This window comes from Pseudopipra pipra, chromosome 3 (genome assembly GCF_036250125.1).
Source record: "Pseudopipra pipra isolate bDixPip1 chromosome 3, bDixPip1.hap1, whole genome shotgun sequence".
NCBI lineage: Eukaryota > Metazoa > Chordata > Aves > Passeriformes > Pipridae > Pseudopipra > Pseudopipra pipra.
In genome coordinates, this window is record NC_087551.1 from 32380214 (window position 1) to 32401636 (window position 21423).

General features: G+C 43.9%; 1 protein-coding gene across 2 annotated transcripts; it reads right to left on the reverse strand.

The window, feature by feature from the left end:
- Nucleotides 1-936: 936 nt before the first annotated feature.
- On the reverse strand, nt 937-19435 carry RSPH9 (radial spoke head component 9). Of its 2 annotated transcripts, none has more exons than XM_064648497.1 (5): nt 19182-19432; nt 18853-19015; nt 18145-18274; nt 17502-17648; nt 937-1198 (listed from the first exon to the last, which is right to left on the reverse strand). In XM_064648497.1, exons 1-5 carry the CDS (start codon nt 19406-19408, stop codon nt 1038-1040), a joined length of 828 nt encoding a protein of 275 aa, XP_064504567.1. In that variant the 5' UTR covers nt 19409-19432; the 3' UTR covers nt 937-1037. The 2 variants fall into 2 exon arrangements, with proteins under 2 accessions (XP_064504567.1, XP_064504568.1); XM_064648498.1 differs by lacking the exon at nt 937-1198 and adding an exon at nt 14905-15009 and having other exon boundaries at nt 19182-19435.
- Nucleotides 19436-21423: the final 1988 nt, after the last annotated feature.

Sequence of the window (21423 nt, forward strand, 5' to 3'; positions counted from 1 at the left end):
TAGCCTTATTTTGTAAAATGGAAGCCCTAGATTCAGCCCCTTGAGCTGGCCAAGACCTTGTGCTTTGGGAGACAGAGCCAAGACTTCATTAAGTATATTGAGAAAAATCTGTGGCTATCTCTGTTTTATAAAGCTTTGAAACCTACAGCCCTTCAGAAAGGAAAAGATTCTTTTTTATTCTCCTACCTACAGAAGTTTCTATGTCTTCTAGCTCTGCTCAGCAAGCTTTGCTAGTGGAAAAGTCACTGGATTAAATCATTGCCTTGAGATGAACTTAAATGAGCACATGTTACAAAAGACCAGGTGATGCCCACAGCTATTTTTTTTTCTACAGTTCAGTGCCATGAGCTGGAAAAATCCAGCTATATGAAGTTCAACAAGGGAAAGTGCTGGATTCTGCACCTGGGATGGGGCAACCCTAGATGTACAGACAGACTGGGAAATGAGATGCTGGAAAGCAGTGCCACAGAAAGGGACCTCGGGGTCCTGGTCGATGCCAAGTTGAATATGAGTCAGCAGTGCCCTGGCAGCCAGGAGGGCCAACTGTGTCCTGGGGGGCATCAGGCAAAGCATCACCAACCGGTTGAGGGAGGGGATTGTCCTGCTGTGCTCTGCACTGGGGCAGCCTCACCTTGGATATCGTGTGCAGTTTTGGGCACTGCAATTAAGAAAGATATTAAGCTGTTAGCGTCCAAAGGAGGGCAGTGAAGATGGTGAAGGGCCTTGAGGGGAAGCTGTATGAGGAGCGGCTGAGGTCACTTGGTCTGTTCAGCCTGGAGGAGACTGAGAGGAAACCTCGTTGCAGTTGACAACTTCCTTATGAGGGGAAGAGGAGGGGCAGGCACTGATCTCTTGGGGGAAGATTGCATTCAGTGAAGTCCCAGCAAAAGAATCAGGGCCAGAGTCCAGGTACAAAAGAATCCTGCTCGAAGTGCAGAGGTTTCACACATTTATTAGAACAAGCAGTAAACAAAAATCTCCTAACAATAAAATCAAAATGTTCCTTAGTTCTTGAGTCCTTGTGGCAGACAGGAGAGTCACAGCATGAAGGGCAGATCCACGTTCTTCTCACCAGTGCCAAAGTAGATGTAGCCGTATTGCTTGGTCTTTGGGACATGGTAGAACGTCAGTCCCAGCCACAGCAGGCTCCGCAGCACCACCACAGCACCTCCCTTCTCTAGCTGGACACTCCAGGAGCCTGGGCAAGAAGATGTACAAGTGAATCACTGGACAAGAGAAAGAGGCAGTGTTCCTGGAACAAGCTATCCCTAAGCTGAAAGAAGGACTGCCATGGGTTCTGCCTGACCAGTTAACAGTGCACGAGGCTGCACTGGTGTTTGTGACACCTGAAAAGAGGGAAGTCAGGGAGACCAGAAACCTCAATGCTCTTTTTTTCTTTTGTCACTTCAGCACTACAGGCTGCCCTTGTTTCCAGATATCTGTGTCTCAGTTCACACAGTAGCATATTTCCATGGCTATGATGGTAATGTCATATGCGTCACAGGAAGGGACCCCTTGAGCTCCAGACTTGTATAGTTGATCCCCAGAGAGGCTCCAGCTATTCTTGGCTGTTTCTGGGTGGGCAGCAGTTACTCTAACAAGCTCTGCCACCTACTTGGTCTAGCTAATAGCTATAGAGAGCCAAGATGAGCTATAGCAATCCTACGTAGGTATGAAATTTGTCCTTAAAATAAACTTTTAGCATTAGTAGTGGGAAGAGGTGCTTTCCTGATACAGTGACTGGGAAAGAGGGAGAAAGTGAAAAGCAGGGTATTTCCTATCTCTGAGAAATTTACGGAAAAGTTTAATTCTCTTCAGTCTTTCTTGGCTCCACCATTGAAGAGGATGTGCGTGGTAGGGGCAAAGGGGTTAGTTTCCACATTAGTTTTGCTTTGGCTCTGCAGAGGAGGTTCAGAGCCAGTGTGAAAATGCAGTTTCTTCTGGATACAAGGAGCTCTGAGCCACTGAGTATTTATTTTGCATCTGACATGACAGCCTGGGAACTATGCCAGAGGGGAGGGGGATGAAGAATTGGCTTGGATTCAATGCTGGAGGGCTAGGAGCTTCCAGGAGAAGAAAATACCAGCTTCAGCACCAAATCGGTAGAGCCTAAAGGCTACAATATAGGGAAGAAGGTTCCTGCTGAATCTCCATTTAAAAAAAAAAGGAGCACACCCAAATTTTTAAAAAAATTGCAGTTGGAGCTGTCAGGCTACTACTGGCCTGGAGTCAAGCAGTCAGCCTATCTGCACCCAAAGCCAAAATCTGCCAATTCCAGAGTAAGCAGAAAGCCCATAATGTGCCGGGCCAGTTAGGCAGTATTCATCCTTGTAGATAATTTTAGGCTCATCAATTTGTGCTATGACTCATGCTTACTCATGTCATGGTTAGCCTGGGGAAGGGCTTCTGTGATTGCTGTCAGCTGCCAGTTCTCCCCTTCCCACTCACTTGTGACTCTTGGCCAATTTTAGTCACATCTGACAAAGGACTGAAAGGCTTTAACACCGCAAGTTCCTACAACAGGTCTCCCCCAGGAGGTCCAAGGGTTGACTGCAGCTCCTGAAGCTATTTGTTTGGTCTGCCAACAAGGAAGTACAGGCTGTTAGGCTTGCCTGGCAGCCACAAGGCAGCAGCTAGCTGGGCAATCCATGTTTGTGTAGTGTTGGGCTCTTGCATACTCGCTTGTGGTACATGTAGTCTCTTACACAGTTCATGGCAAACTACAGTAGTTGAGGGCTTGAGGGAAGAAGTTGAGTGGAAATGTTTACGTGGTAGCTGCAGAATCAGAAAGGAGCAACACAACTCAAAGCACTATAATAGCAGGTCTTGTGATTTGTGCTGCTCACCTGTTACTCTGTCTCTTTTCTTTGTATTTGTGTACTTTTCAAAAGTTTCTTGGTCACTATTGTTTCCCATGTCTCCTTCAGTAGGAAGTTCCACAGGTTTGTTATACTATAATATGCCCAAGTCCTGTGTCATCTTTTATGTTACCTCTCAAAGTACCCTCTTCAGTCATGTGCAAACACAGAACTGAGTGAAGAGCAAGAATGCCTACCTCCTTTCTGACAGACTGACTCTAGCTGCCAGAGAGAAGTACAGAAGAGACTTTCACAGTCTTTTGACTCAGGAGCGTTCTGCTCTGGAGAACTTCTCACTCACTCCACTCCACGTTTCCACTAAAGACAAACAGCTAGGATCCCAGTAAAGCAGAGCACTACTTAATATGGAAGGGTCAATACAGGTGTGTGCCATCTTTCAACATTACTTGCACTGTGACATTCTTTGAGCAGGTCCAAGTTAAAACACAAGCTGTCTTCACAAGCAGTGTTTTCACATACAAGGCAACCCGAATCTCCCATCCAGTCTCTCCAGTGCCACACAGACGGACACAAACTAGTCTGGACCTTTTTCATACCTGGAGTAAAAATAGGTATTATGGTTCAGCCACTGGGATTACAAATTCTGATTGAATGGGTCTCCAACAAAATCTGCATGTTCTTGAGAAACTTCACCACTTGGATAGCATGGAAACCCAGATGAAGAATACTTCACTACAAGACATTATCCAGTGACTGAAGCATTAACAGCCATCTGCTGTCAAAAGGACAAGCTTTCAGTTTCTTGAACTTTGTTCCTAGAAGTTTTCAGCATTTGCCAGTGGTAGTAGCATGACTATGTATAGGGGTGTTTAGTAAATAGGTCTAAATGTAATAGTGACCAATAACTTTCTCAATTTCTCCTTTGAACTGACTTTGCTCCCAGTACAGGGTTCTTGCAGCTTGAGCTTGGAGAAATGATCTGCAAGCCCTTTATCTAAATACTGGTAGTTCTTGCTGCAGGTTAGTTTGCGGGAAAGGGGAGGATGACACACTGTAAACTTTGGGAAAAGTTTCTCTGACAAAAAGATAATGGAATGAGGAACTCTCATTGTCTTTGATTTAGGACCAGTCCTCTGAGAATCAAGTCTGTTGAGAATAGGACTGTGCCTTGCCTTGCTAGGTGGTGAAGGCCTTTAGGGATTATCTAATTTGCTAATGCCTCCCAACATACCGGAAGCATCCAACAGCCTGTGTACATGTGATAGCTTGTATATGTATATATATGTTCATGTACACACATGAACCCTGTGCCCCAAACTATTTACAAAGAACAGAAAGAGATGCCCGGAGCATGACAAATGGGAAAGGTGAGAGGGTAAACAGGGATATTAATGCTCTTAGAATTATATCTAGATTCAGACATCTTTTTGTTGGACAAATTCACAGAGGAGATAGAGTAAATCAAGTTCAACATGATTAAATTCCCATATCTGTGCTCTGAGGCAATAGAGTACATGGATCCATGATTTTCTCAGAGCACTTGCCCAGTGACACACAGGCTTATCAATCTCAGTGGAATATTCATCAGCAGTTAACTCTGCTGATCAAAGGAACTTCCCATGCACCTTCACACCTGGCAGAAATGGACAGATGTAATTGAAGACACCTCCATTCACTTTTGTTCTAGATCTCTGATGGCTGTCATGTGCAGCTGCTGTATTTCCCCAGCATCTGTCCAAGCTGCAAACTCTCAAAGGGCTCATATTTGTCATTTCATAAATGTGAGACCTTTGGGGAACATTATTATTGTTAAACTTTGTAGCTCTTCTCTGGCCCTTCATTCTGCATCTAATTCTACACAAATATGGACAATAAAGTTTTGCTGATGCTGCATAGGTCTTTCTGTGAAATGAGGACCTGAACAAAGCAAGCAGGTTACTTAAGGCCAGTCCCAACTGGACTGGCACGACAAAGGTTGAGAACAGGAAAAAATTACAAGAAGCTGCTGCAAACTGTAATGTCATTTTCACTCAGTTCCTGTTTTCAGCCAGAATGATCATTAGTCCTAGAGCTGCTCTTTATTCTGCAGAGCACAAGAGTAGCAGCAGTGCCACCTTCCACCTTTTACTAACCAGATCACTGGGGACATTTTTCTAACCCAGTTATCAAAGATGATTTATTCAACGTACTTTTTCTAAACTGGATTTTGCAACGCACAAAACCCATTCAGAAACTGCATTTGATACAAAATGCTGGTGTGTCTTCTTAGAAGACATCACATTAAAGTTCTGGAACTTATCTGGATTCTTTGGTCCTTTTCTTTAAAGGAAGAAATTATAGCCTGATATCTCTATAGTTTTTTTTTTCCCATACCTCACCATATTAACAGTATTTGAGGAAATGGTGCAGAAAACAAAATTTGAACTCACGAGACATGGAGAAAGTCGTTCTCTTGGAAAGATCCAAAGCCATTGTATTCTCTCCATCACAGCTCAAATCTCACAACATTCAAACAAGATGCTTTTTCAGGTCCACCTTTCTTGTAGGAGTTTGAAATATAGATAAATCCCTCTAAAAGCACTTTAATCACTACCTAATGAAAAATATGAAATAATGGCTCAAAATGAATATACCTTCTTTCTCCTTCAAGAGAAAGTCTTAAAAATGCATTTAATAATACAATATAAAAAGAGATGAGGAGAATTATAAAAATTAAATGCTAGGTTTATCCTTCTTTTTTTCTTTCTCTTTTTTTTTAAACTTCCCTGCTATTGCAAATAGTTCTTGGAGTCAAATCATTGCATAGGTAGCTGTAGGTCCATATTACTATAAAAATGCAGAATCAGGCTGCTGGGTTCAAATCCCTTCTAACATTGGCTGAGAATATCCCATGGCAGTCCCTGTGTCAGACAATATGTCTCTTACTGGGAGGCTGGGAAGCTCAAAGCATCAATCTGTAAGGTACACCAATACGCCTAGATAAAAGGTGTCTAGAAAAAAGATTTTAAAGCGCTGTTATTTGCATTGGAGGGAATACAACTAGAACTAGAAGCCAGCAAGTAAAATCTCAATTTCCTAGAGTTAAGTACTGGTTTTAACTTTTATGTACGTGTGAACTGTAGCCTGTGCTGCCCCTAAATCAGGCAGCAGAGTTAACTCATCATGCAAAGCTCAGTGAGGTGCAGGGAACTGGAGGTCATTGCTCTCACACTAGAGATTTCTACCAGTAACTGCTCTGGTGAGTTTCCCAATCTTCAAAATACATTTTTTTAAAAGAGCAAGTTAATTCTTAAGCTGCACCCAGCAAACCTAAGAAAGCCAAGCACTGTCTGTGCTGAAACTATTGCCTGTTGCTGCTCCAGAAGGGAAGGGAGGGAGCTGCTGTGTGGGAGGAAAGAGCATGGGAAAAGCATTTGCTGGATGAAGATCTGGAGCTTCCTATTCCCTGTTTGGACCAGGCTGCAGCCTCCACCCCTCCAAACACAGGCAGGAATTCTGAGGAGTTCCTTACATCTTTCCCAAACAAGAAAGTACTTTGAAGATCCTGATGCTCACCCAGTGTTAAACCACTGCCTTTTTTATGGCCCTTCAACAGCTGCCAGGACACCAGGGCTGAATTTCAAAAGTCAACCTCCTCAGCTGCTTCTTCCTTTCCAGTCGCTAACAGAAATCCCTGTCTCATCCCCCATGTCTGCCTCAGCTATGGGCTGAATCTTGTAATCCACAGAGGCAATAGGGTGCGTGAGACATGAGCTTTTAAACAAAATCCATTTAGGAGGGCTGTTTGCAGAAGAACTTTCCTGCCGTAACTGGTCCACTTTCAGTGTGACCTCTTATAACGTTGCTGCTTTGGAGGTGATTCAGCAATGCCTCATTTCAGTGCAAGCTTGAGAAGAAACAGCCTTAAGAGCTAGACAGCCTGATAGAGAGGCTCCACATCACAAAAGCTCACAGAGGGTCATAAAAGTGACATTATCAATTCCTCTTCAAAGGAGGAAAAGTCTCAAGGGAAAAGCAGCTGCAGCATGGTTGCACTTACTGTTAACACAATATGCTGCCACAAGAGCAAGTTACAATGTATGTTCCTGCAGTAGTCCTGAGAGAGAGTCAAGTACAGAGTTATAGGACAAATATTAACACCCAGAGAAGGGCATAGCCATTTCACTCTGCAAAAGCAGCTCCTCTTGGCTGTGTGACCCCAAGCACTTAGCTCTGACAAAGCCTCACTACACCCATGGGATTTAGCTTCCATTTCACTTCAACAGAAAATCCTAAACTGGGAAGAGCTTCCTACTTCTAATTTGCTGTCTGTAGGAAACAAAGACAAATTGCAAAGCAGAGCAGCTGTGAGAAAAGGTCACCGTGCTTTGGCTCTCAACAAATTGTACCACACGGACGTTTCGCGCACAGCCTATCAGCCATAAGGACACATCCAAACACTCCTATGTGGGGCCCAAACTCCTTCATGCCACTTACTGGCTGCAAACTAAATCTCCTTCATTTGCTTGACACACCACCTGCACCCCATATGTTAACACTGCTGTCAATATTTCCAATTCCCCATATAACTATTTAATAATAATTAAATAAAAACACAGACTGGTTGCAGGTTCAGTACTATTTTTAAAAGCCTCCAGAGCCAGAAAAGCACAGCTTACAAACAGTCAAATGCTGCCAAGTGGCTCTTGCATGGTCCTAATGCCTGCCATGTCCTTGACACACAAATACAACCATTTCCAAACCTCAAAGTAAAATGATCTTACTTCAGAGGCTTTTCCTCTCCATTATTCTCTCCCACTGGGAATGTGTCTGCAGTAGAAATGATTAAGACTGGCCTGGACCTGCCATTTATACATGAAGAACCCATTTCCTGCTGACAAGGAAGACTAGAGATTGCAGTGCTGTCCTAGATGCACAGCATTCAGGTACCTCCAAGTACTGGGTGAAATTCAGGCCATTCTTAGAAATCTGACAACAGTGCTGCTTAATCCAATTGAAGCAGCCTCTGCCCTCAAACCCTTATTCCCGCCCTCATCACTCTTCCATCACAGAGACCACAAAAGTGTTTATTTACTGCTCAGTGAGCCAGGTCAGTGAAATGATCTGACTAAAAAATATATTAGACAAAAATAATGTTTTTCCAGCTGGAATCTGGCTGCACAGCCAGCAATGCCAACACAAAAGAAGGGACAATACACAGATATAAATGAGCAGCAGAGGATGGGAATGACTGAAAAAGCTAGCACAGAATACACATCAAATTATAGCCTCCCTTACAGCCCTGTTAGTTTGCCCCTTAGTCCTAAATCCACCTGATAAAACAAAAGAAAAAAAAATTCTAATTAAGAAAAAGATGCAGGCTGCACAGAAAGCATCCAGAACAAAGATTTGGAATGGGGCTGTGCACTGGAGGAAACAGCAAGACAATAAGCAATCAAAACTTATAAGGAGTAGGAAAAACTGATTAAAATCCCTGCTATTTGTATTCTGACAACTACAGTACAGATCATTGTGTCTTGGGTCTTCTGTAGTAAATTTAGAAATTGCTCAGAGTGGCAAATCACCCTCCTTCCAAAGCAAGTTTATGCTGGATCTCATCACACTCCATATTTCTTGTTCAGCTGGTCGCTGTGGAAACGTTTTTGGAGCGTGCCAGGAGTCACGTAGCATCTACCTGGGGAGCCCCTGCATTAATCCGTCACCTTCGTGGGCTTCTCCGAGCCCATTGGCTGGTAAGAAGAAAAAGGAGTCTCTCGCCCCTCCCTGCTCCAAATGAAAGACGCTTCCTCTAAATCTTGCTACAGGATTTCAGGCTCAATTCAGCTTCTTTGGGGCTTTTGTCACCAAACAAATGTGATGTCTTTGAAAGAAAGATTAACAGTTTGATGAAAGGATGCAATGGACAGCTTTGTTCTAGCCTGCTTCCCCCTAGAGCTTTCGGTCACTGTCACTTTCTTACCCACGGGAGAATATCTGTCTGACTCTCAGAAGAGATTATGGCCACCTTGTAAGATTTTTCCTTTCCTGGTAACAAAGCACTGGCCACTTTGAGGAGGTGATAATGATGAACAGGGGCTGGATTAGGGGCAAAGAACCTCACATTGATCTCTGAATTCTGGGAGAACACAAAGCAGTCGATGCTGGTATTCAAAACTCACTGAATGCTTAGAGCACATCCAATTTGCTCTCCTGCAGGAGGGGCAAGGCCACAAGCCCTGTCAGTCCCCCAGTCGTACTTCCTACCTCATCATCAAATTAGCAGGGCTAGTTAAAAGAGCTTGAGATGAGGAACAGATGGCATGGATTATAAACTGTTGATGTTTTCGTACTAAACTAGATATGAATTCTGGACCAAATTACTCAAAGAGTTTACAGTTTTCTGAGAAGACTGTCCCATGGAGCATATCCACACAGCACAGTGCAGTGTTGATACTCAAGCTAATTCTGAACACTAAAGATGGCTGAGCATCTTTCAATGCCTGGGATAGCCTAGCCATCTCTGCACAGCACAACTGCTTTACAAATATACCCATAGATAAATTCTCCCTTGTCCTTCTCCCTCCACACACAGCCATGCACCCCTTCAGTGTGCACAATTTCCATCCATATGATATTTGTATACAGTGAAACAAGACAATGCCCATTGACTTCCTCCTTGTAAGAGTTCCATGGCCAAAGGAGCAGCAAACAGCAAAGCAAAACTGTATTTAGGGCTGGCATCAATGCCAACGGCTGCGCAGGCAGGAGCTGCCACTCGTTATGTGGAGCCCCTTCAGAGACTGATCGCTCCTAGGAAAAGCTGACCTCGTTTTGACTTCAGTGACACACAGTGTGTCCTAGGATTTCCCCCACAAGTAATTTTTCATCGTTCCCCAGAGAAAGGGTTAGGCCAAGGCTGACTGATGTGGTGATAAAACTACAACTTCTGGTTCTGTAACGCTTTACTAGCATTTCCCATCAGTTCAGCAAGAAGTTCATCTCCTTTTCATATCCAACGAACCAGGAGCTGAAATGGAGACAGGGTGGGTCATGATTTCTTTCACTGAGGAGAAAAGAAACTTTAAATACAATCCCTGGATAGTAGCTATGAAGACTTTGCTTCTGTCCTCATTCTTTCACTACAGCAGTCAGGAGGGCAAAGGACTCCACCACAGTTCTCAGTTGATGGGCAGCCCTGCTCCAGTATAAACTCATCTAAGATCTCTGATTAAACAAGACCCCTGAGGTGATCTAGATCTAGGACCCAAAAGCAGTGAATGCACTGCTTTATTAACCATAGACACAAAGCCCAAGGAAAACAGTCTCCTTTCCAGAAATCAAGGCAGACCATGATCAGCCAGTCAAAAGCTATAATACTGACTGGTTCTGGAATCCTCCTGCTGTGCTCCCACATGAGAGGTTCCAATCTGATCTTGAACTCCTGAGCTGGCAGCGCCCCAGCTTGTAGGAGTGACATATTGTCTTGTTCCCAGGTAACTCTCTTGGATCACTGCAGCAATGGCTTTAACGGCCTCTAAAGCTTCCCAGTCCACACATCACTAGCAAAAATGAAGAGGACACAATTATGTATTTGTGTATGTCCATTACATGCTTATGATCACTAATGATAATAAGAAAGCTTTTGAAAAACCCAGTGACAATTCCAGAAGTTGCCTTAGTTTGGAAGGGAGAGAGTATCTTCTCTATACCTGCAGTTCAGGAGGTCAGTATATCATACACAGTCCAGAAACTCAGGCCATACCTTCTTGGTTTGATGCTGCTCTTGGTGCTTTTCTTTCTGTTTTCTGTGGTTTCCTTTCTGTGCTCACTGACATTGCTGGCACCATAGTGCACCCTGCTGGAAGACAGCAGCTAGAGCCATCCTGAAATTTCTAGGGATGGCCGACTTCAGTTTTAACAGAGAACTTCAGGTACCAATGCTTTTACTAATAACCCACTGGGCCAGCTTCTGGGTTCAGTTTTCAGATCTGAAATTCGACTGTTTTGATGCACACTAATCTGTTCTACTCCTCTAACACTGTTCTAAGGCTTGCTTGTCAAAACCACTTGTATAAATGTCAGGTAACTCCACGGGATACTGTAGTTCAGTTTCACACATACACCAAGCCTTAGGATAAATCCAACGAGGAATGAGGATAGCTGTGAGCCATGCTAGATATTTCAGTCTACATTTTGGCTACCTGTTTTTATCCTTACGAACATGAAGCACTGCCCTCTCATTTATTATGAGTCTTTTAGTTTGGATTTCAGTGAGACAGTTTGAAAAGCCTTGTCCCCGTGTGGCTCTTGGCAGGCTAAGAAGTAAAGTGCTCTTGCTCTCGGCTTTCACAGAGCTGGGGAGGTGCTGCTTATTGTTAAGCAATGAAAGGGGAGGGCTCAGGTCACATCTGTGAAATGTTAGCAGAGAAGGGAGGCTGGGTGAAAGTAGGTGGCCAGCACAGCATAGCACTTTGCTGGATTTTGCAAGGCCACTGGGGAGATAGGCAGCCATTTGTCTTACAGCCCTGATAACGGGCCCTTGCGCTCTGCTGGCGGGCTGGGGCTGTAAATACCTCTGCAGACACAGGCTCTTCAAATGGCTGGAGTCCGAGGCTGATAGGGGATTAATAGCCTTGAAGGCTGGGGAGGGGAGGAAGGGGGGAGGGCAGAAAGGGAGTTAATTAGGTGTGTTAATGCATGGAGATAAAGCAGGTTTGTGCCTCCTGGTCTTCTTCTTTCCTGCACCCAGGCTTTTGGGACAGCCAAGTGGGGCTACCAAAATGGCCCTTGAGAGTGTCCACAGAGACTATCTCCCACTTAGAAATGCAACCCCTCCATCTTCAAGGGCCCATTAAGCACTAGCTTTTGCTAAACCGATAAAGAGTGTGCCAATGAAGCTTAGAGGACAGGAGGTTAGCGTTCTAACCCACGCTACTGTTCAGCGAGTTTACAGAAAGGCTAGTGCCCGAAGTATTCAGCCGAAGAAATGGCTACAGATCCCTTTGTAATGCTGTATAAGGAATGCTCCAAAACCACTGTACTTTCAGATGAAGAAACAGAGCTACAGATCAAGTGGCTGTCACTTCCTCCACAGTCAAAATGGTAAAGGAGCTGAAATGATCTTCTGTCTAGGCACTTTTCCTCTAATTTAATCTTAAACAGCAAGTAGACAAGACTCACTACGATGCATCCTGCCGCTCTATATCCATTTAGATTTATGCTATAAAATTTCTCCTGGCATTAGAGTCAGCAATTACATCTGAGAGGTCTCAGCTCCCCAGATTACCATTCACAATTGACAGCAGCAAATCAGGAATCTTTTTAGTCCTCTTTTGAGCCCTCATGAATCATAATTCAGAAAGCAAGCCAGCTGATTTGCACTTACAGTCACTGTTTCAGGAACCCATTGTCACCTTTGTGTTATTGTCACTGACAATGAAGAAGCCCAAGCTGAACATCACCCTCCATGGTTGCCATCAAGTTTATGGCCGGGCATACCAGGAATCTGGACTCCTACATACCAATGCCCATTAAACTGAACTCAGTTGCTCGTGTCTGGGACTATCAACTTATATTTGCATTTGGCTGAAACACCGTTTCCAGGAAGATATCCAGCATGATGTTAAGCTACCAAGAGACAGAGGCACATCCATTACCCTTGCTAGCTTGTAAGAATTTCATTGTTCATTTTAGGTTTTCTGGCTGTAATATTTAGCTGCTGATTCCTGTTTTACCTTTCTCTGCTATAATAAATAGATCTTCAGTACCTAATACTTAAACTCCACAGAGTATTTACACAGTGTAATACAGCCATTCTCATGGTCTTTTCCACAAGATAAACAGATTGAACTGTTTATGTCTCTCACCAGCCCTTGAATCATTTTGTGTCTCTTTTCTGCAACTCTCCGATTTTGCAATGTGTAGTAATCCAATCCTGATTCCACTAACAGTATATGCAAAAATACAGTCACCTCCCTGTTCCTATTTGCTACGCCCTTGTTTATGTATCTGCAGATCAAATTAGCCATTTATGTTTCAGGATCAGACTGGGACCTGATGTTCAGTGGGTTGTGCCTGGATTTCTTTTCAGAGCTACAGCTTCCAGAATACAAATCTAAAAGTCTGGCTTCTAGTCCTTACTTGTAGATACGTGACTTTGCAGATAGCTACGTCAAAATGTACTGTATTTAAGTAAGCCGAGTTTTCCAGATCTCTGTATCTATCCTGCCCTTGTCATTATTTGTCTCTCCACCAATGCTTTACTTCTAGATCTTTTGTAAGTTGAAGAATATCAATACTAGCACTGGTCCCAGCTGAAGCCCCTTCTGACCCCTTCCAGAAATACATCGATTTGGCAATTTCTGAATCTCAACTACTAATGAAGATTAAGTTTAGGGGGAAAATTCTGCAATGCTGGGATTTATTAAAGGTTAGTATGCCCCAAGTCTCCTGAGATAATGATTTCAGAAGTAACTTATTTGACTGCCATTTGAATTCTTTTGACTCACAGACAAGGTTGTTTAACTCTTCCCTCTCTTAGCAAACAGTCTGAAAGCTGTCTGAAAGAGTATTTTATTGTCTTTGTTTAATGTGAGTCCATATTCTTTCCAAAAACAAACCAGAAAAAAATATTGAGCGCTGCTGCCCTTGCACATTCTTACCAGCCTTTTTACCATCACCATTTAGTGACAGTTTCCAATAGCATTACTATGCTTTCTTTTCTTCTCAATATAGTTGAAATAAATCTGCCTTACCGTTGTCATGGACTACTCCAGGTTATTCTGGCTCCCTTTGTCATTTTCTACTCATTATAAATTCCAATTTATATAAGTCATTAATTGTTCCAAACTTTCTGCATTTCCTTTTATGTGTCTTTTTAAATTCTAATTTCTGCTCCTATTCCACAAGTGAACTGTGGTAGGCTTTCAGCCAAAAGCAGCTATTTATTGACTGGGAGCCATGACTTTTGAAGAAAGTCTTCTCTTATAAAACCTAATTCTACTCATATCTTTTGCTATCTAGACATACCTCCCCACCCACGTCAGTTTGTCAGTTTTTAACAGTGTCCTGTCGGTGTCCCTTCTCTCCATATCAAAGTGATCTGAGTCAGTAATCTATAACAAACCCCCAGAGTCAAGTTAGTGCTTTTCTGAACTGTAGTTTGAAAGTGCCAAAGAACTGCATTCTCCACCCCTGTCTCACATCCTCCCAAGCTTTCCGCTCTACACTAGTACCTTAGGCTTTCTCTCACCCCCTTTCTTTACCCTTGCAGAGTGGAGCACAGTCTGATCTGATACCACGGTCACAGTAAAATCAACCTTCACCCTCTATTTTTACTTTCCCCATCATGTCAATGCCTGACAAGTGACTATTATTTCATATCTCTTCAACATTAGATCATCAAGTGAAAATGCTGTAGGCATGCTAGGAATTATCGCTATTTGCTTTGCCATTCCATTATCTATAAGCATATGTAAAACTGCCACAAACCCTAGTTCCTGAAATAGTAAGTTTAGGGTTCCAAACTGCATGCAGCAGAAAGGACCATGCTGGCACTGTGCCAGCAGCTGAAAGGCCACATCTAATTGTGCATAAAGTTGAGCAGATTGTCTGCTTAGACCAGAGCAAACAAGCTTATCTTTAATGCAGACATATGGCCAGCAAAACCTACAGATCCCAGCATGCAACGTTCTGGCCAGCTGGCCACTTGGATCAGAATGAAGCTTTACATGATCTAATACTGCAGTGTCAGAAGATCAGCATTGCAACCTCTCCATGTTCATGCCTTTGAGGCAAGACACTTTTCTCTACAATCATTTTTAAAAATGTATTTTTTTAATAAAAGCTCAGTCACACAGTCACTTGCCTGTGGAAGCTGAGACATCAAGAATAAACAGACAGACCCACAGAATGATTAAAGGAGGAGCATCAATATGTTCTGAACTCTTAAAAATGCACAGATAACCTCATAGATAGACACACAGATGAAATTTGGAACCTCCAAACACCACAGATATCACTGGCAAAGATAAGGATGGCAGACAGTTTTGTTACAAAACTCCAGGTTTTCCAATTTTGCACTAAACTCTGCTTTTACCACTGTTACCTTTATTCAATCCACTTTTAACTTCCTTTCTTCCCACCTCTCAGCTGTCATATAAAACGTTCTTTCTGCCTCCAACTTTCCATTCTGTAAGACACCTCTGCTCTCCTATAATGACACACCATACATTTTATGACAGTTACCCCCTTGACAGCCATCACAGATGCTGTCTCCAATTAATAGAGAAGACTATTCAACAGAGTTGTTACTTTTAGACAGGTTAAAATCAGCCCTTAATCTCTCAGTCCTGTTCTTTAGGTCTTTTAGGATGCTAGGGGAATTCTAGCTATTAGAAGCTGGGAGCATCACTCCCATGTGGCGTATCTGCAGTCCACTTCTTGTGTATTTGTTGAGGACAGAGACAATTCTGGCTTCAATCACAATTCTAGATGCTATTTGACAATTCCTACTTCTGCTCTGACAGTAACCGCTCAAGAGAGGATCTAACCAGGAAAGGCAAGAAAAACTTCAGGTCAAAATGAGATTTGCCAGAGCTATGAACAACACATCACGAAATAGAAAAAGCACTGTCTGCTTTTTCTGCTCTGTCAGAACCAACATGCACTGTCACAGATGAAGGAAAGTAATCCAAGAACCAGACTCTGAGTGCCTCACAACCAGGAGTGAGTGACTTTGACAGAGCCATGCTGATAAAATCAGCAGAAAGCCTGTGTCTGCCCACTGTTCTTTCCCCACACACACACATTTTCACAAGCAACCAGTACTTTTAGGCAACCTCAATGCTTGTTAAAGGAGGGTGAGTTGATCTTTCTTTAGTGTCAGAGCTCCTATCTGCATGTGACAGAGTGGAATTAGAGAGGCTACATGCCTTGCTGTAACAACTTCCTGTCTTATTTCCTTCACCTGACAAGCTCATTCCATCAATTCCCAGGTTCAGTCCAAAAAAGAGCAGGACAGAACAACCAGAGCTGCACTGGTACCATGATGAATCTTTTCCATTAAGAAGCACTCAGCTGCACTTGAGCTCAGGTAGTCTCTGAGAGGTAACTTTTTTGGGGGAGACTGAGAGATTTGTGCTAACAGCAACACCCTCCTGGGAAGGGGGTGAAGGTTCATGCTTACACAGACCTCGCGTTGCCACAGGAAGACAAACGCAACAACGGCACAGTTGAGCCCCACTTTCTATCTGCCACTGGGTAAAATAAAGCTACAAGGCAAATTTGATTTGAAGACTTCAACAAAACTGCCATTTTCACATCTAACACACAGCATGTCTCCCTATGACAAGAGAGGGAGAAAATAAAGGAGGGAGCAGGGAGGAGGCAAACAAGAGCAACACCTGAACTACTGTACAAAACAGCAGCTAAGATTTTCTTTGGAGATATCTAGGAACTAATCCCCCCCTTGCAATACTCTTTTGAGTCAAAAAGGTCACCTCAATGAGCCAGCGTATGTAAAAATGTGCAGTCTCTCCAGACTACACCTCTGGAAAATGATTGCATCAAGGACACTCCCAGTAAGTTGAATAGTGGTTTAGACTTTAGCAATTTATGCTCACAGTCAAAAATGTTCAGAATTCAGGCAGAAGCTCACTAGGTTTATTCTCAATTCTTTTTTGCCAAAGGGAAGATTACAAGCTGGGGGGGAAGTGGGGAAGAGAGAGAGAGGAGGAGAGAGAGTGCCTGAAAACCTATTTACAGTACTGGCAATTCACTGTCCCTCCACTCAGTTCCATCTGGCAAGGTCATCTGCTATCCTATTCTACTACTCCAGGGTAGGAATAAAATAGCAAACCTAAAGTTCTGATTGTGTCCATAGAATCTTCCTAGACAGCAGGATGTACAAACACTTGGTCCAATCAAAAAAAAAAAGTGCGGCACATCAGCAAAAAGCGATTAGAAACAAATAACAAGTCATTCCCATCTCTTCAGAGAAATATCCTGCCAGAGGAATCCCTGAAAAAGGCTTTAAATATGTTTCATGGTTGTCCAGCCATGAACAACAGTAGAGTTGTGAACTGAAAACACATTCCAGTATGCTATCTTTTTTTCTCCTTCCACAATTTAAATCCCACCAGAGTACAGACTATTCCACACTCCAGCATTTCTAACATAGTTTATCAAATGAACTTTTGAATGCAGCCTCTCAGAGATACCAGCCTGGTGTTAATGAGAGCCCATTAAGATAAAGAAGAGCAGTGCTGGGTGGGACAGGAGGTGTGAAATACTTCAAACCACATAAATTCCCCACTATCATAGGCGGAGTTATTTCTCCCCATAGGGATACCAGTTTGCCACAGGCTTTACAGAAGTCAGGAGAGAATATGACACTCAGGCAAAGGGGTTAACTGCTGGTGTGGTCAGACTTGTTCTCGAAGCCTAGCCATGATGATGGTCAGACCTGTTGAGAGGATGTGACAGCCCTGGTACACTTACATCTTACTATTGTAAGCAATTAGAATTGCTTAAAATGGGACTTAAATACAATATTTAGTAAAGGATAAAGTTGTTTTACAGATTCACAGAAGCTTCTCCGAAGCGTACCACCTCTACAGTAATCCAAACCAGTAACCTCAGTGTTTCCTAGACTACTCAAACTGCCTTCCCTTTTACTGCATCTGTTGGTTTTCCTCCCTTTACCTGGTGGGATATCATGCTCCAGAGAATCCAGAAAGTCAGTGGATGGGTCCAGGTTAGCCTTTTCCAGCAGGGTTTTATTCTTCAGGTTAACGGGCTCAGTGAAATGGAAATAGGAACTTAACTTTTTTGCCTCCACCAAAGACAGACCTGCAAAGAGCCATTGGTGACCATTAATACAGTGAACTAGGGTAACATTCATTATACTGTCAAGTATAACATTGTTTCTCTAATTCCCACAGCATAGGGCAGAATCATAATCTTTCTCCGGTAGACTCTGCAGAAGACTACAGTCTTCTCAGAAAGAGATGTCAGCACTCCCTGGTGTTGTGCATTGCAGACCATACTGACTGTAGTCCAGATAAGCAATGGACACCAAATTGCTAAATGCTGACATAAACTACAGTTTATAAAGACGTATGAAACTACAGGTTTAAAGACTCAGAGTCATTACTGATTCTTCTCTCCCCATCCATAGTTGAATCATGCACCTGAACATAAGAGGCACTGGATTCTCTCCTCCCTGTTCATCTCACCCAAGGAAAAAGAAAACTGAAATCAAAACATCAGCTAGAGAAAGTCGTCTTAATTTACAGCCTTCGTGATCAAAGTACAGTTGACACTGATAAAGACAATGAGAATTTACCTTCAAAGTGTCTGTTTTCATGCACAGACCCAAGAGGAGTCTTCACGAATGCCCCCCGGGGGACGATACCAACTGCCCTGTCTATCTGTTCTATCGTAGCTATGAGGCGGGCCTCCTCCTTGATCACGGGCTTTAACGAAAAATAGGGAAATTTTAAAGGCAGGAATTTCCTTGTTTTCGTTTCTGAAAATAAACTGGAGGTGACAGTAGAAACCGCAGTGGACTCATCAACTTGAAGCCCAATGGCACTAAGAGGAGAACCACAAATCACATGTTTTTTCTCATAAGATATGACAGAAAATTTGACTGGGGCAGAGAGTTTAGATTCACCAGAGAGATAACTATCCCTCTCTTGATCCATTCTTTCCTCCCTCTCAATTAAGCAACTTACGACTTCTCTATTCATTTATAAAGAATGGTGCCTGCAGTTACCTGCTTCAGAAACTGAAGTGAGAATCTGTACCAATTGTGCATAATAAAGCATAAGAAATATATACTGTTTCTGAGCCCCGTGTAACTCCGGAAATAACTGAAGAGATCAATCAAGAAGTTGTTGCCACACAATGACAAAGAAGAGGAAATTGTGTATCTTCTGCCTGACTACAGGCTCAGGCTGCTAATTACAACAAGGAGGAGGAGCCACCACCTGTCCAGTGTGAGTGGCACGACTGTAGACAAGAGAGTTCGAAAGTGTTTTGCTGTATTTACCTCCTTACCACCTCCAAACAATGTCTCAGCAGCTCGTGGGTTTATCTCAGCGAAGTTGTACTCAAAAGAAGGATCACCCTGAAAGCGGCCCTTCAGCTGCTCGGCCTGCGCAACCATCTCCTTGGTCGCCGGCGTCAGGAGGCTCCAATCCAAGCAGTTCAAGCTGCCAACGACAAGCAGGACGTAGGGCCGAGCCCGTTAAAGAACAGGCCCCTCAGGGCACGGAAAGGCTCCCTCCAGGAGATCCGGACAGCACCCCTCGATTCCCTTATCTCCCCACCGCCCCAAACCGGACCCCCGGCCCCAGCTGCCCAGGGCGGCCCCCGCACCTGTAGAGGCGGATGCGGGGCGCGGCGCGGTCGGGGCGCAGCCCCTCGGCGATGTAGTAGGAGCCGCGCACGCCCTGGATGCAGCCCCAGAACCAGACCCGCTCGAAGCGGTAGTTGTGCTGCAGCAGCGTCAGCGATACCCCCAGCGCCGCCCGCTTCTCCGGGCTGAGCCCTGCGCCGCCGCCCGCCACCAGCGCCAGGGCCGCGGGCAGCGACTGCGCCTCCATCGCCGCCCCGTTGCCGGGCGACCGCCGCCCGCCCCGGGTCGCGGCGAGGAGGCCGAGCGCCGGCTGCGGGTCACGCCGGGCCTCCGCCAACGAGGAGAAAGCAGGCAGCGCCCTGGGAGCCTGCGGGCAGCTGCCTGTGCCGGCCCCGTGCACAGCTAACCCCGCCCGGCAGCCAGAGATGCTGCTGAGCACAGTAAGGACGCAGCTAGGGATGGCAGGCTGCACACGTGTTCCTCAGTTTCAAGAGGCCTAAACCCAAAGCAGAGTCCAAAAAGCAGGAGGGCATACAATTGCATTGCACCTTCACTAGGATACCATATTTTCCTCATTTCTTACATGAACAACAGGAAAAAAAACCAACCAAAAAACCAAAACCAAACAAAAAACCAACAACAACACAAAAAATACAAACAAAACAAAACCAAACCTCCTGAAGTTCACTGCTTACAGTGTCATTCTCACAGATCCAGAGGAGGGCTACGAAGTTGATAAGAGGAGTGCAGCACCTTCCTGGCGAAGACAGGGGCTGTTCAGCCTGGAGAAGAGAAGGTTGCCTGGAGACCTCGTAGCAACCTTCCAGTATTTGAATGGGGTCTATGGGGCAGCCAGAGAGGGACTCTACATCAGGAACTGCAGTGATATGACAAGGAGTAATGGGTACAAAGTGAAAGAGGGGAAATTTCGGTTAGATAGCAGGAGGACATTTTTTACTGTGAGGGTGGTGAGACACTAGAACAGGTTGCCCAGGGAGGTTGTGGATGCCCCAAACCTGGCAGTGTTCAAAGCCAGGTTGGATAAGGCCCTGAGCAACCTGGTCTAGTGGGAGGTGTCCCTGCTCATGGCAAGGGGAGTTGGGACGAGATGATCTTTAAGGTTCATTCCAATCTTTTAATATTCTATGATTCTATGATCTTATCTAACTTATATACATCTATAAATAAATAACTTATTTATAAATTACTGCATTTGGATTGCTCCTTGGCAGCTCCTTTTGCTGAATCACATTCAGACAGACATCCAGGAAACAGCTCCTGCCCTAAAAATCTTGCAGTCTGGCTTAACAAAAAATGCAATAAATAAGTAATGAAATTGTGCAGCTGCTTAGAGAAATAGAATTTCTATTTGACGTCTTCAGGAAGTTTAAGCTTTTATATGTGTGCATTATATAAACGAATATGTGCATGCACTTACATTTAAATCCATTGTCAAGTCATAAGTTCTTTCTTTTTCATCCGTTTCCTGTTAACTTCTAAGGAAAACACTGATCCTGGGACCACGGCCTGTAACAGTTGTCACCTGGGATTTTTTGTCAGGTGAGATGTTTAATGAGCTTTACAGCACACAATCCAACCCATTACCTTTACTTATGCCGCAGAAAAGGCAACTCAGGTTCCTGGAGGTTAACCACCTCTCTTTGCATGAATCAGGCAGAACATACAGGAGTGACCACAGACTTTTGCTCCATGCTGTCACCTACCTATTCCATACTGTGATTTGCTCAATGGAATAGGAATTTTCAGGCTTTGTAGACTCATTAATCACTGATTTCTCTAGAACTGTGTGTTAATATTTTGTGTTAGGGCTGTGATCTGACCAATAACAGCAGAACTGCAGGCCAAACTCATTTCACATGAGTCAGAGAGGCAACCCAAGAGTATAATGAATTTCTGCCTCTGTCAGCCACAGCTGGATTCAAACCAGATGCTAACAGCTGAGAGGCTCTTTAGCCTGTTATGGATCTTCTAAGCCACCCAGTCTAGTCTTTGCCTGTCCTGACTGAAGATTATCAAAAAGGAGATCTGTAGCTTAAGGAAATTCTTCCTAGTTCGGTAAAGTATGGTGGGTAACTGTACTCTGCTTTCCTTTGTCTTGACCCCAATTACTAAACACCGATAAGGATCGAGAAGTAAGTGGTTGCATTATTTAACAAATGAAAGGTCAAAAGCGCTGCTATTGAGTAAGGTCAAAGGTTACCATCACTGTTATTAAACAGTTTGAAAGCAGTTTCTCCCATT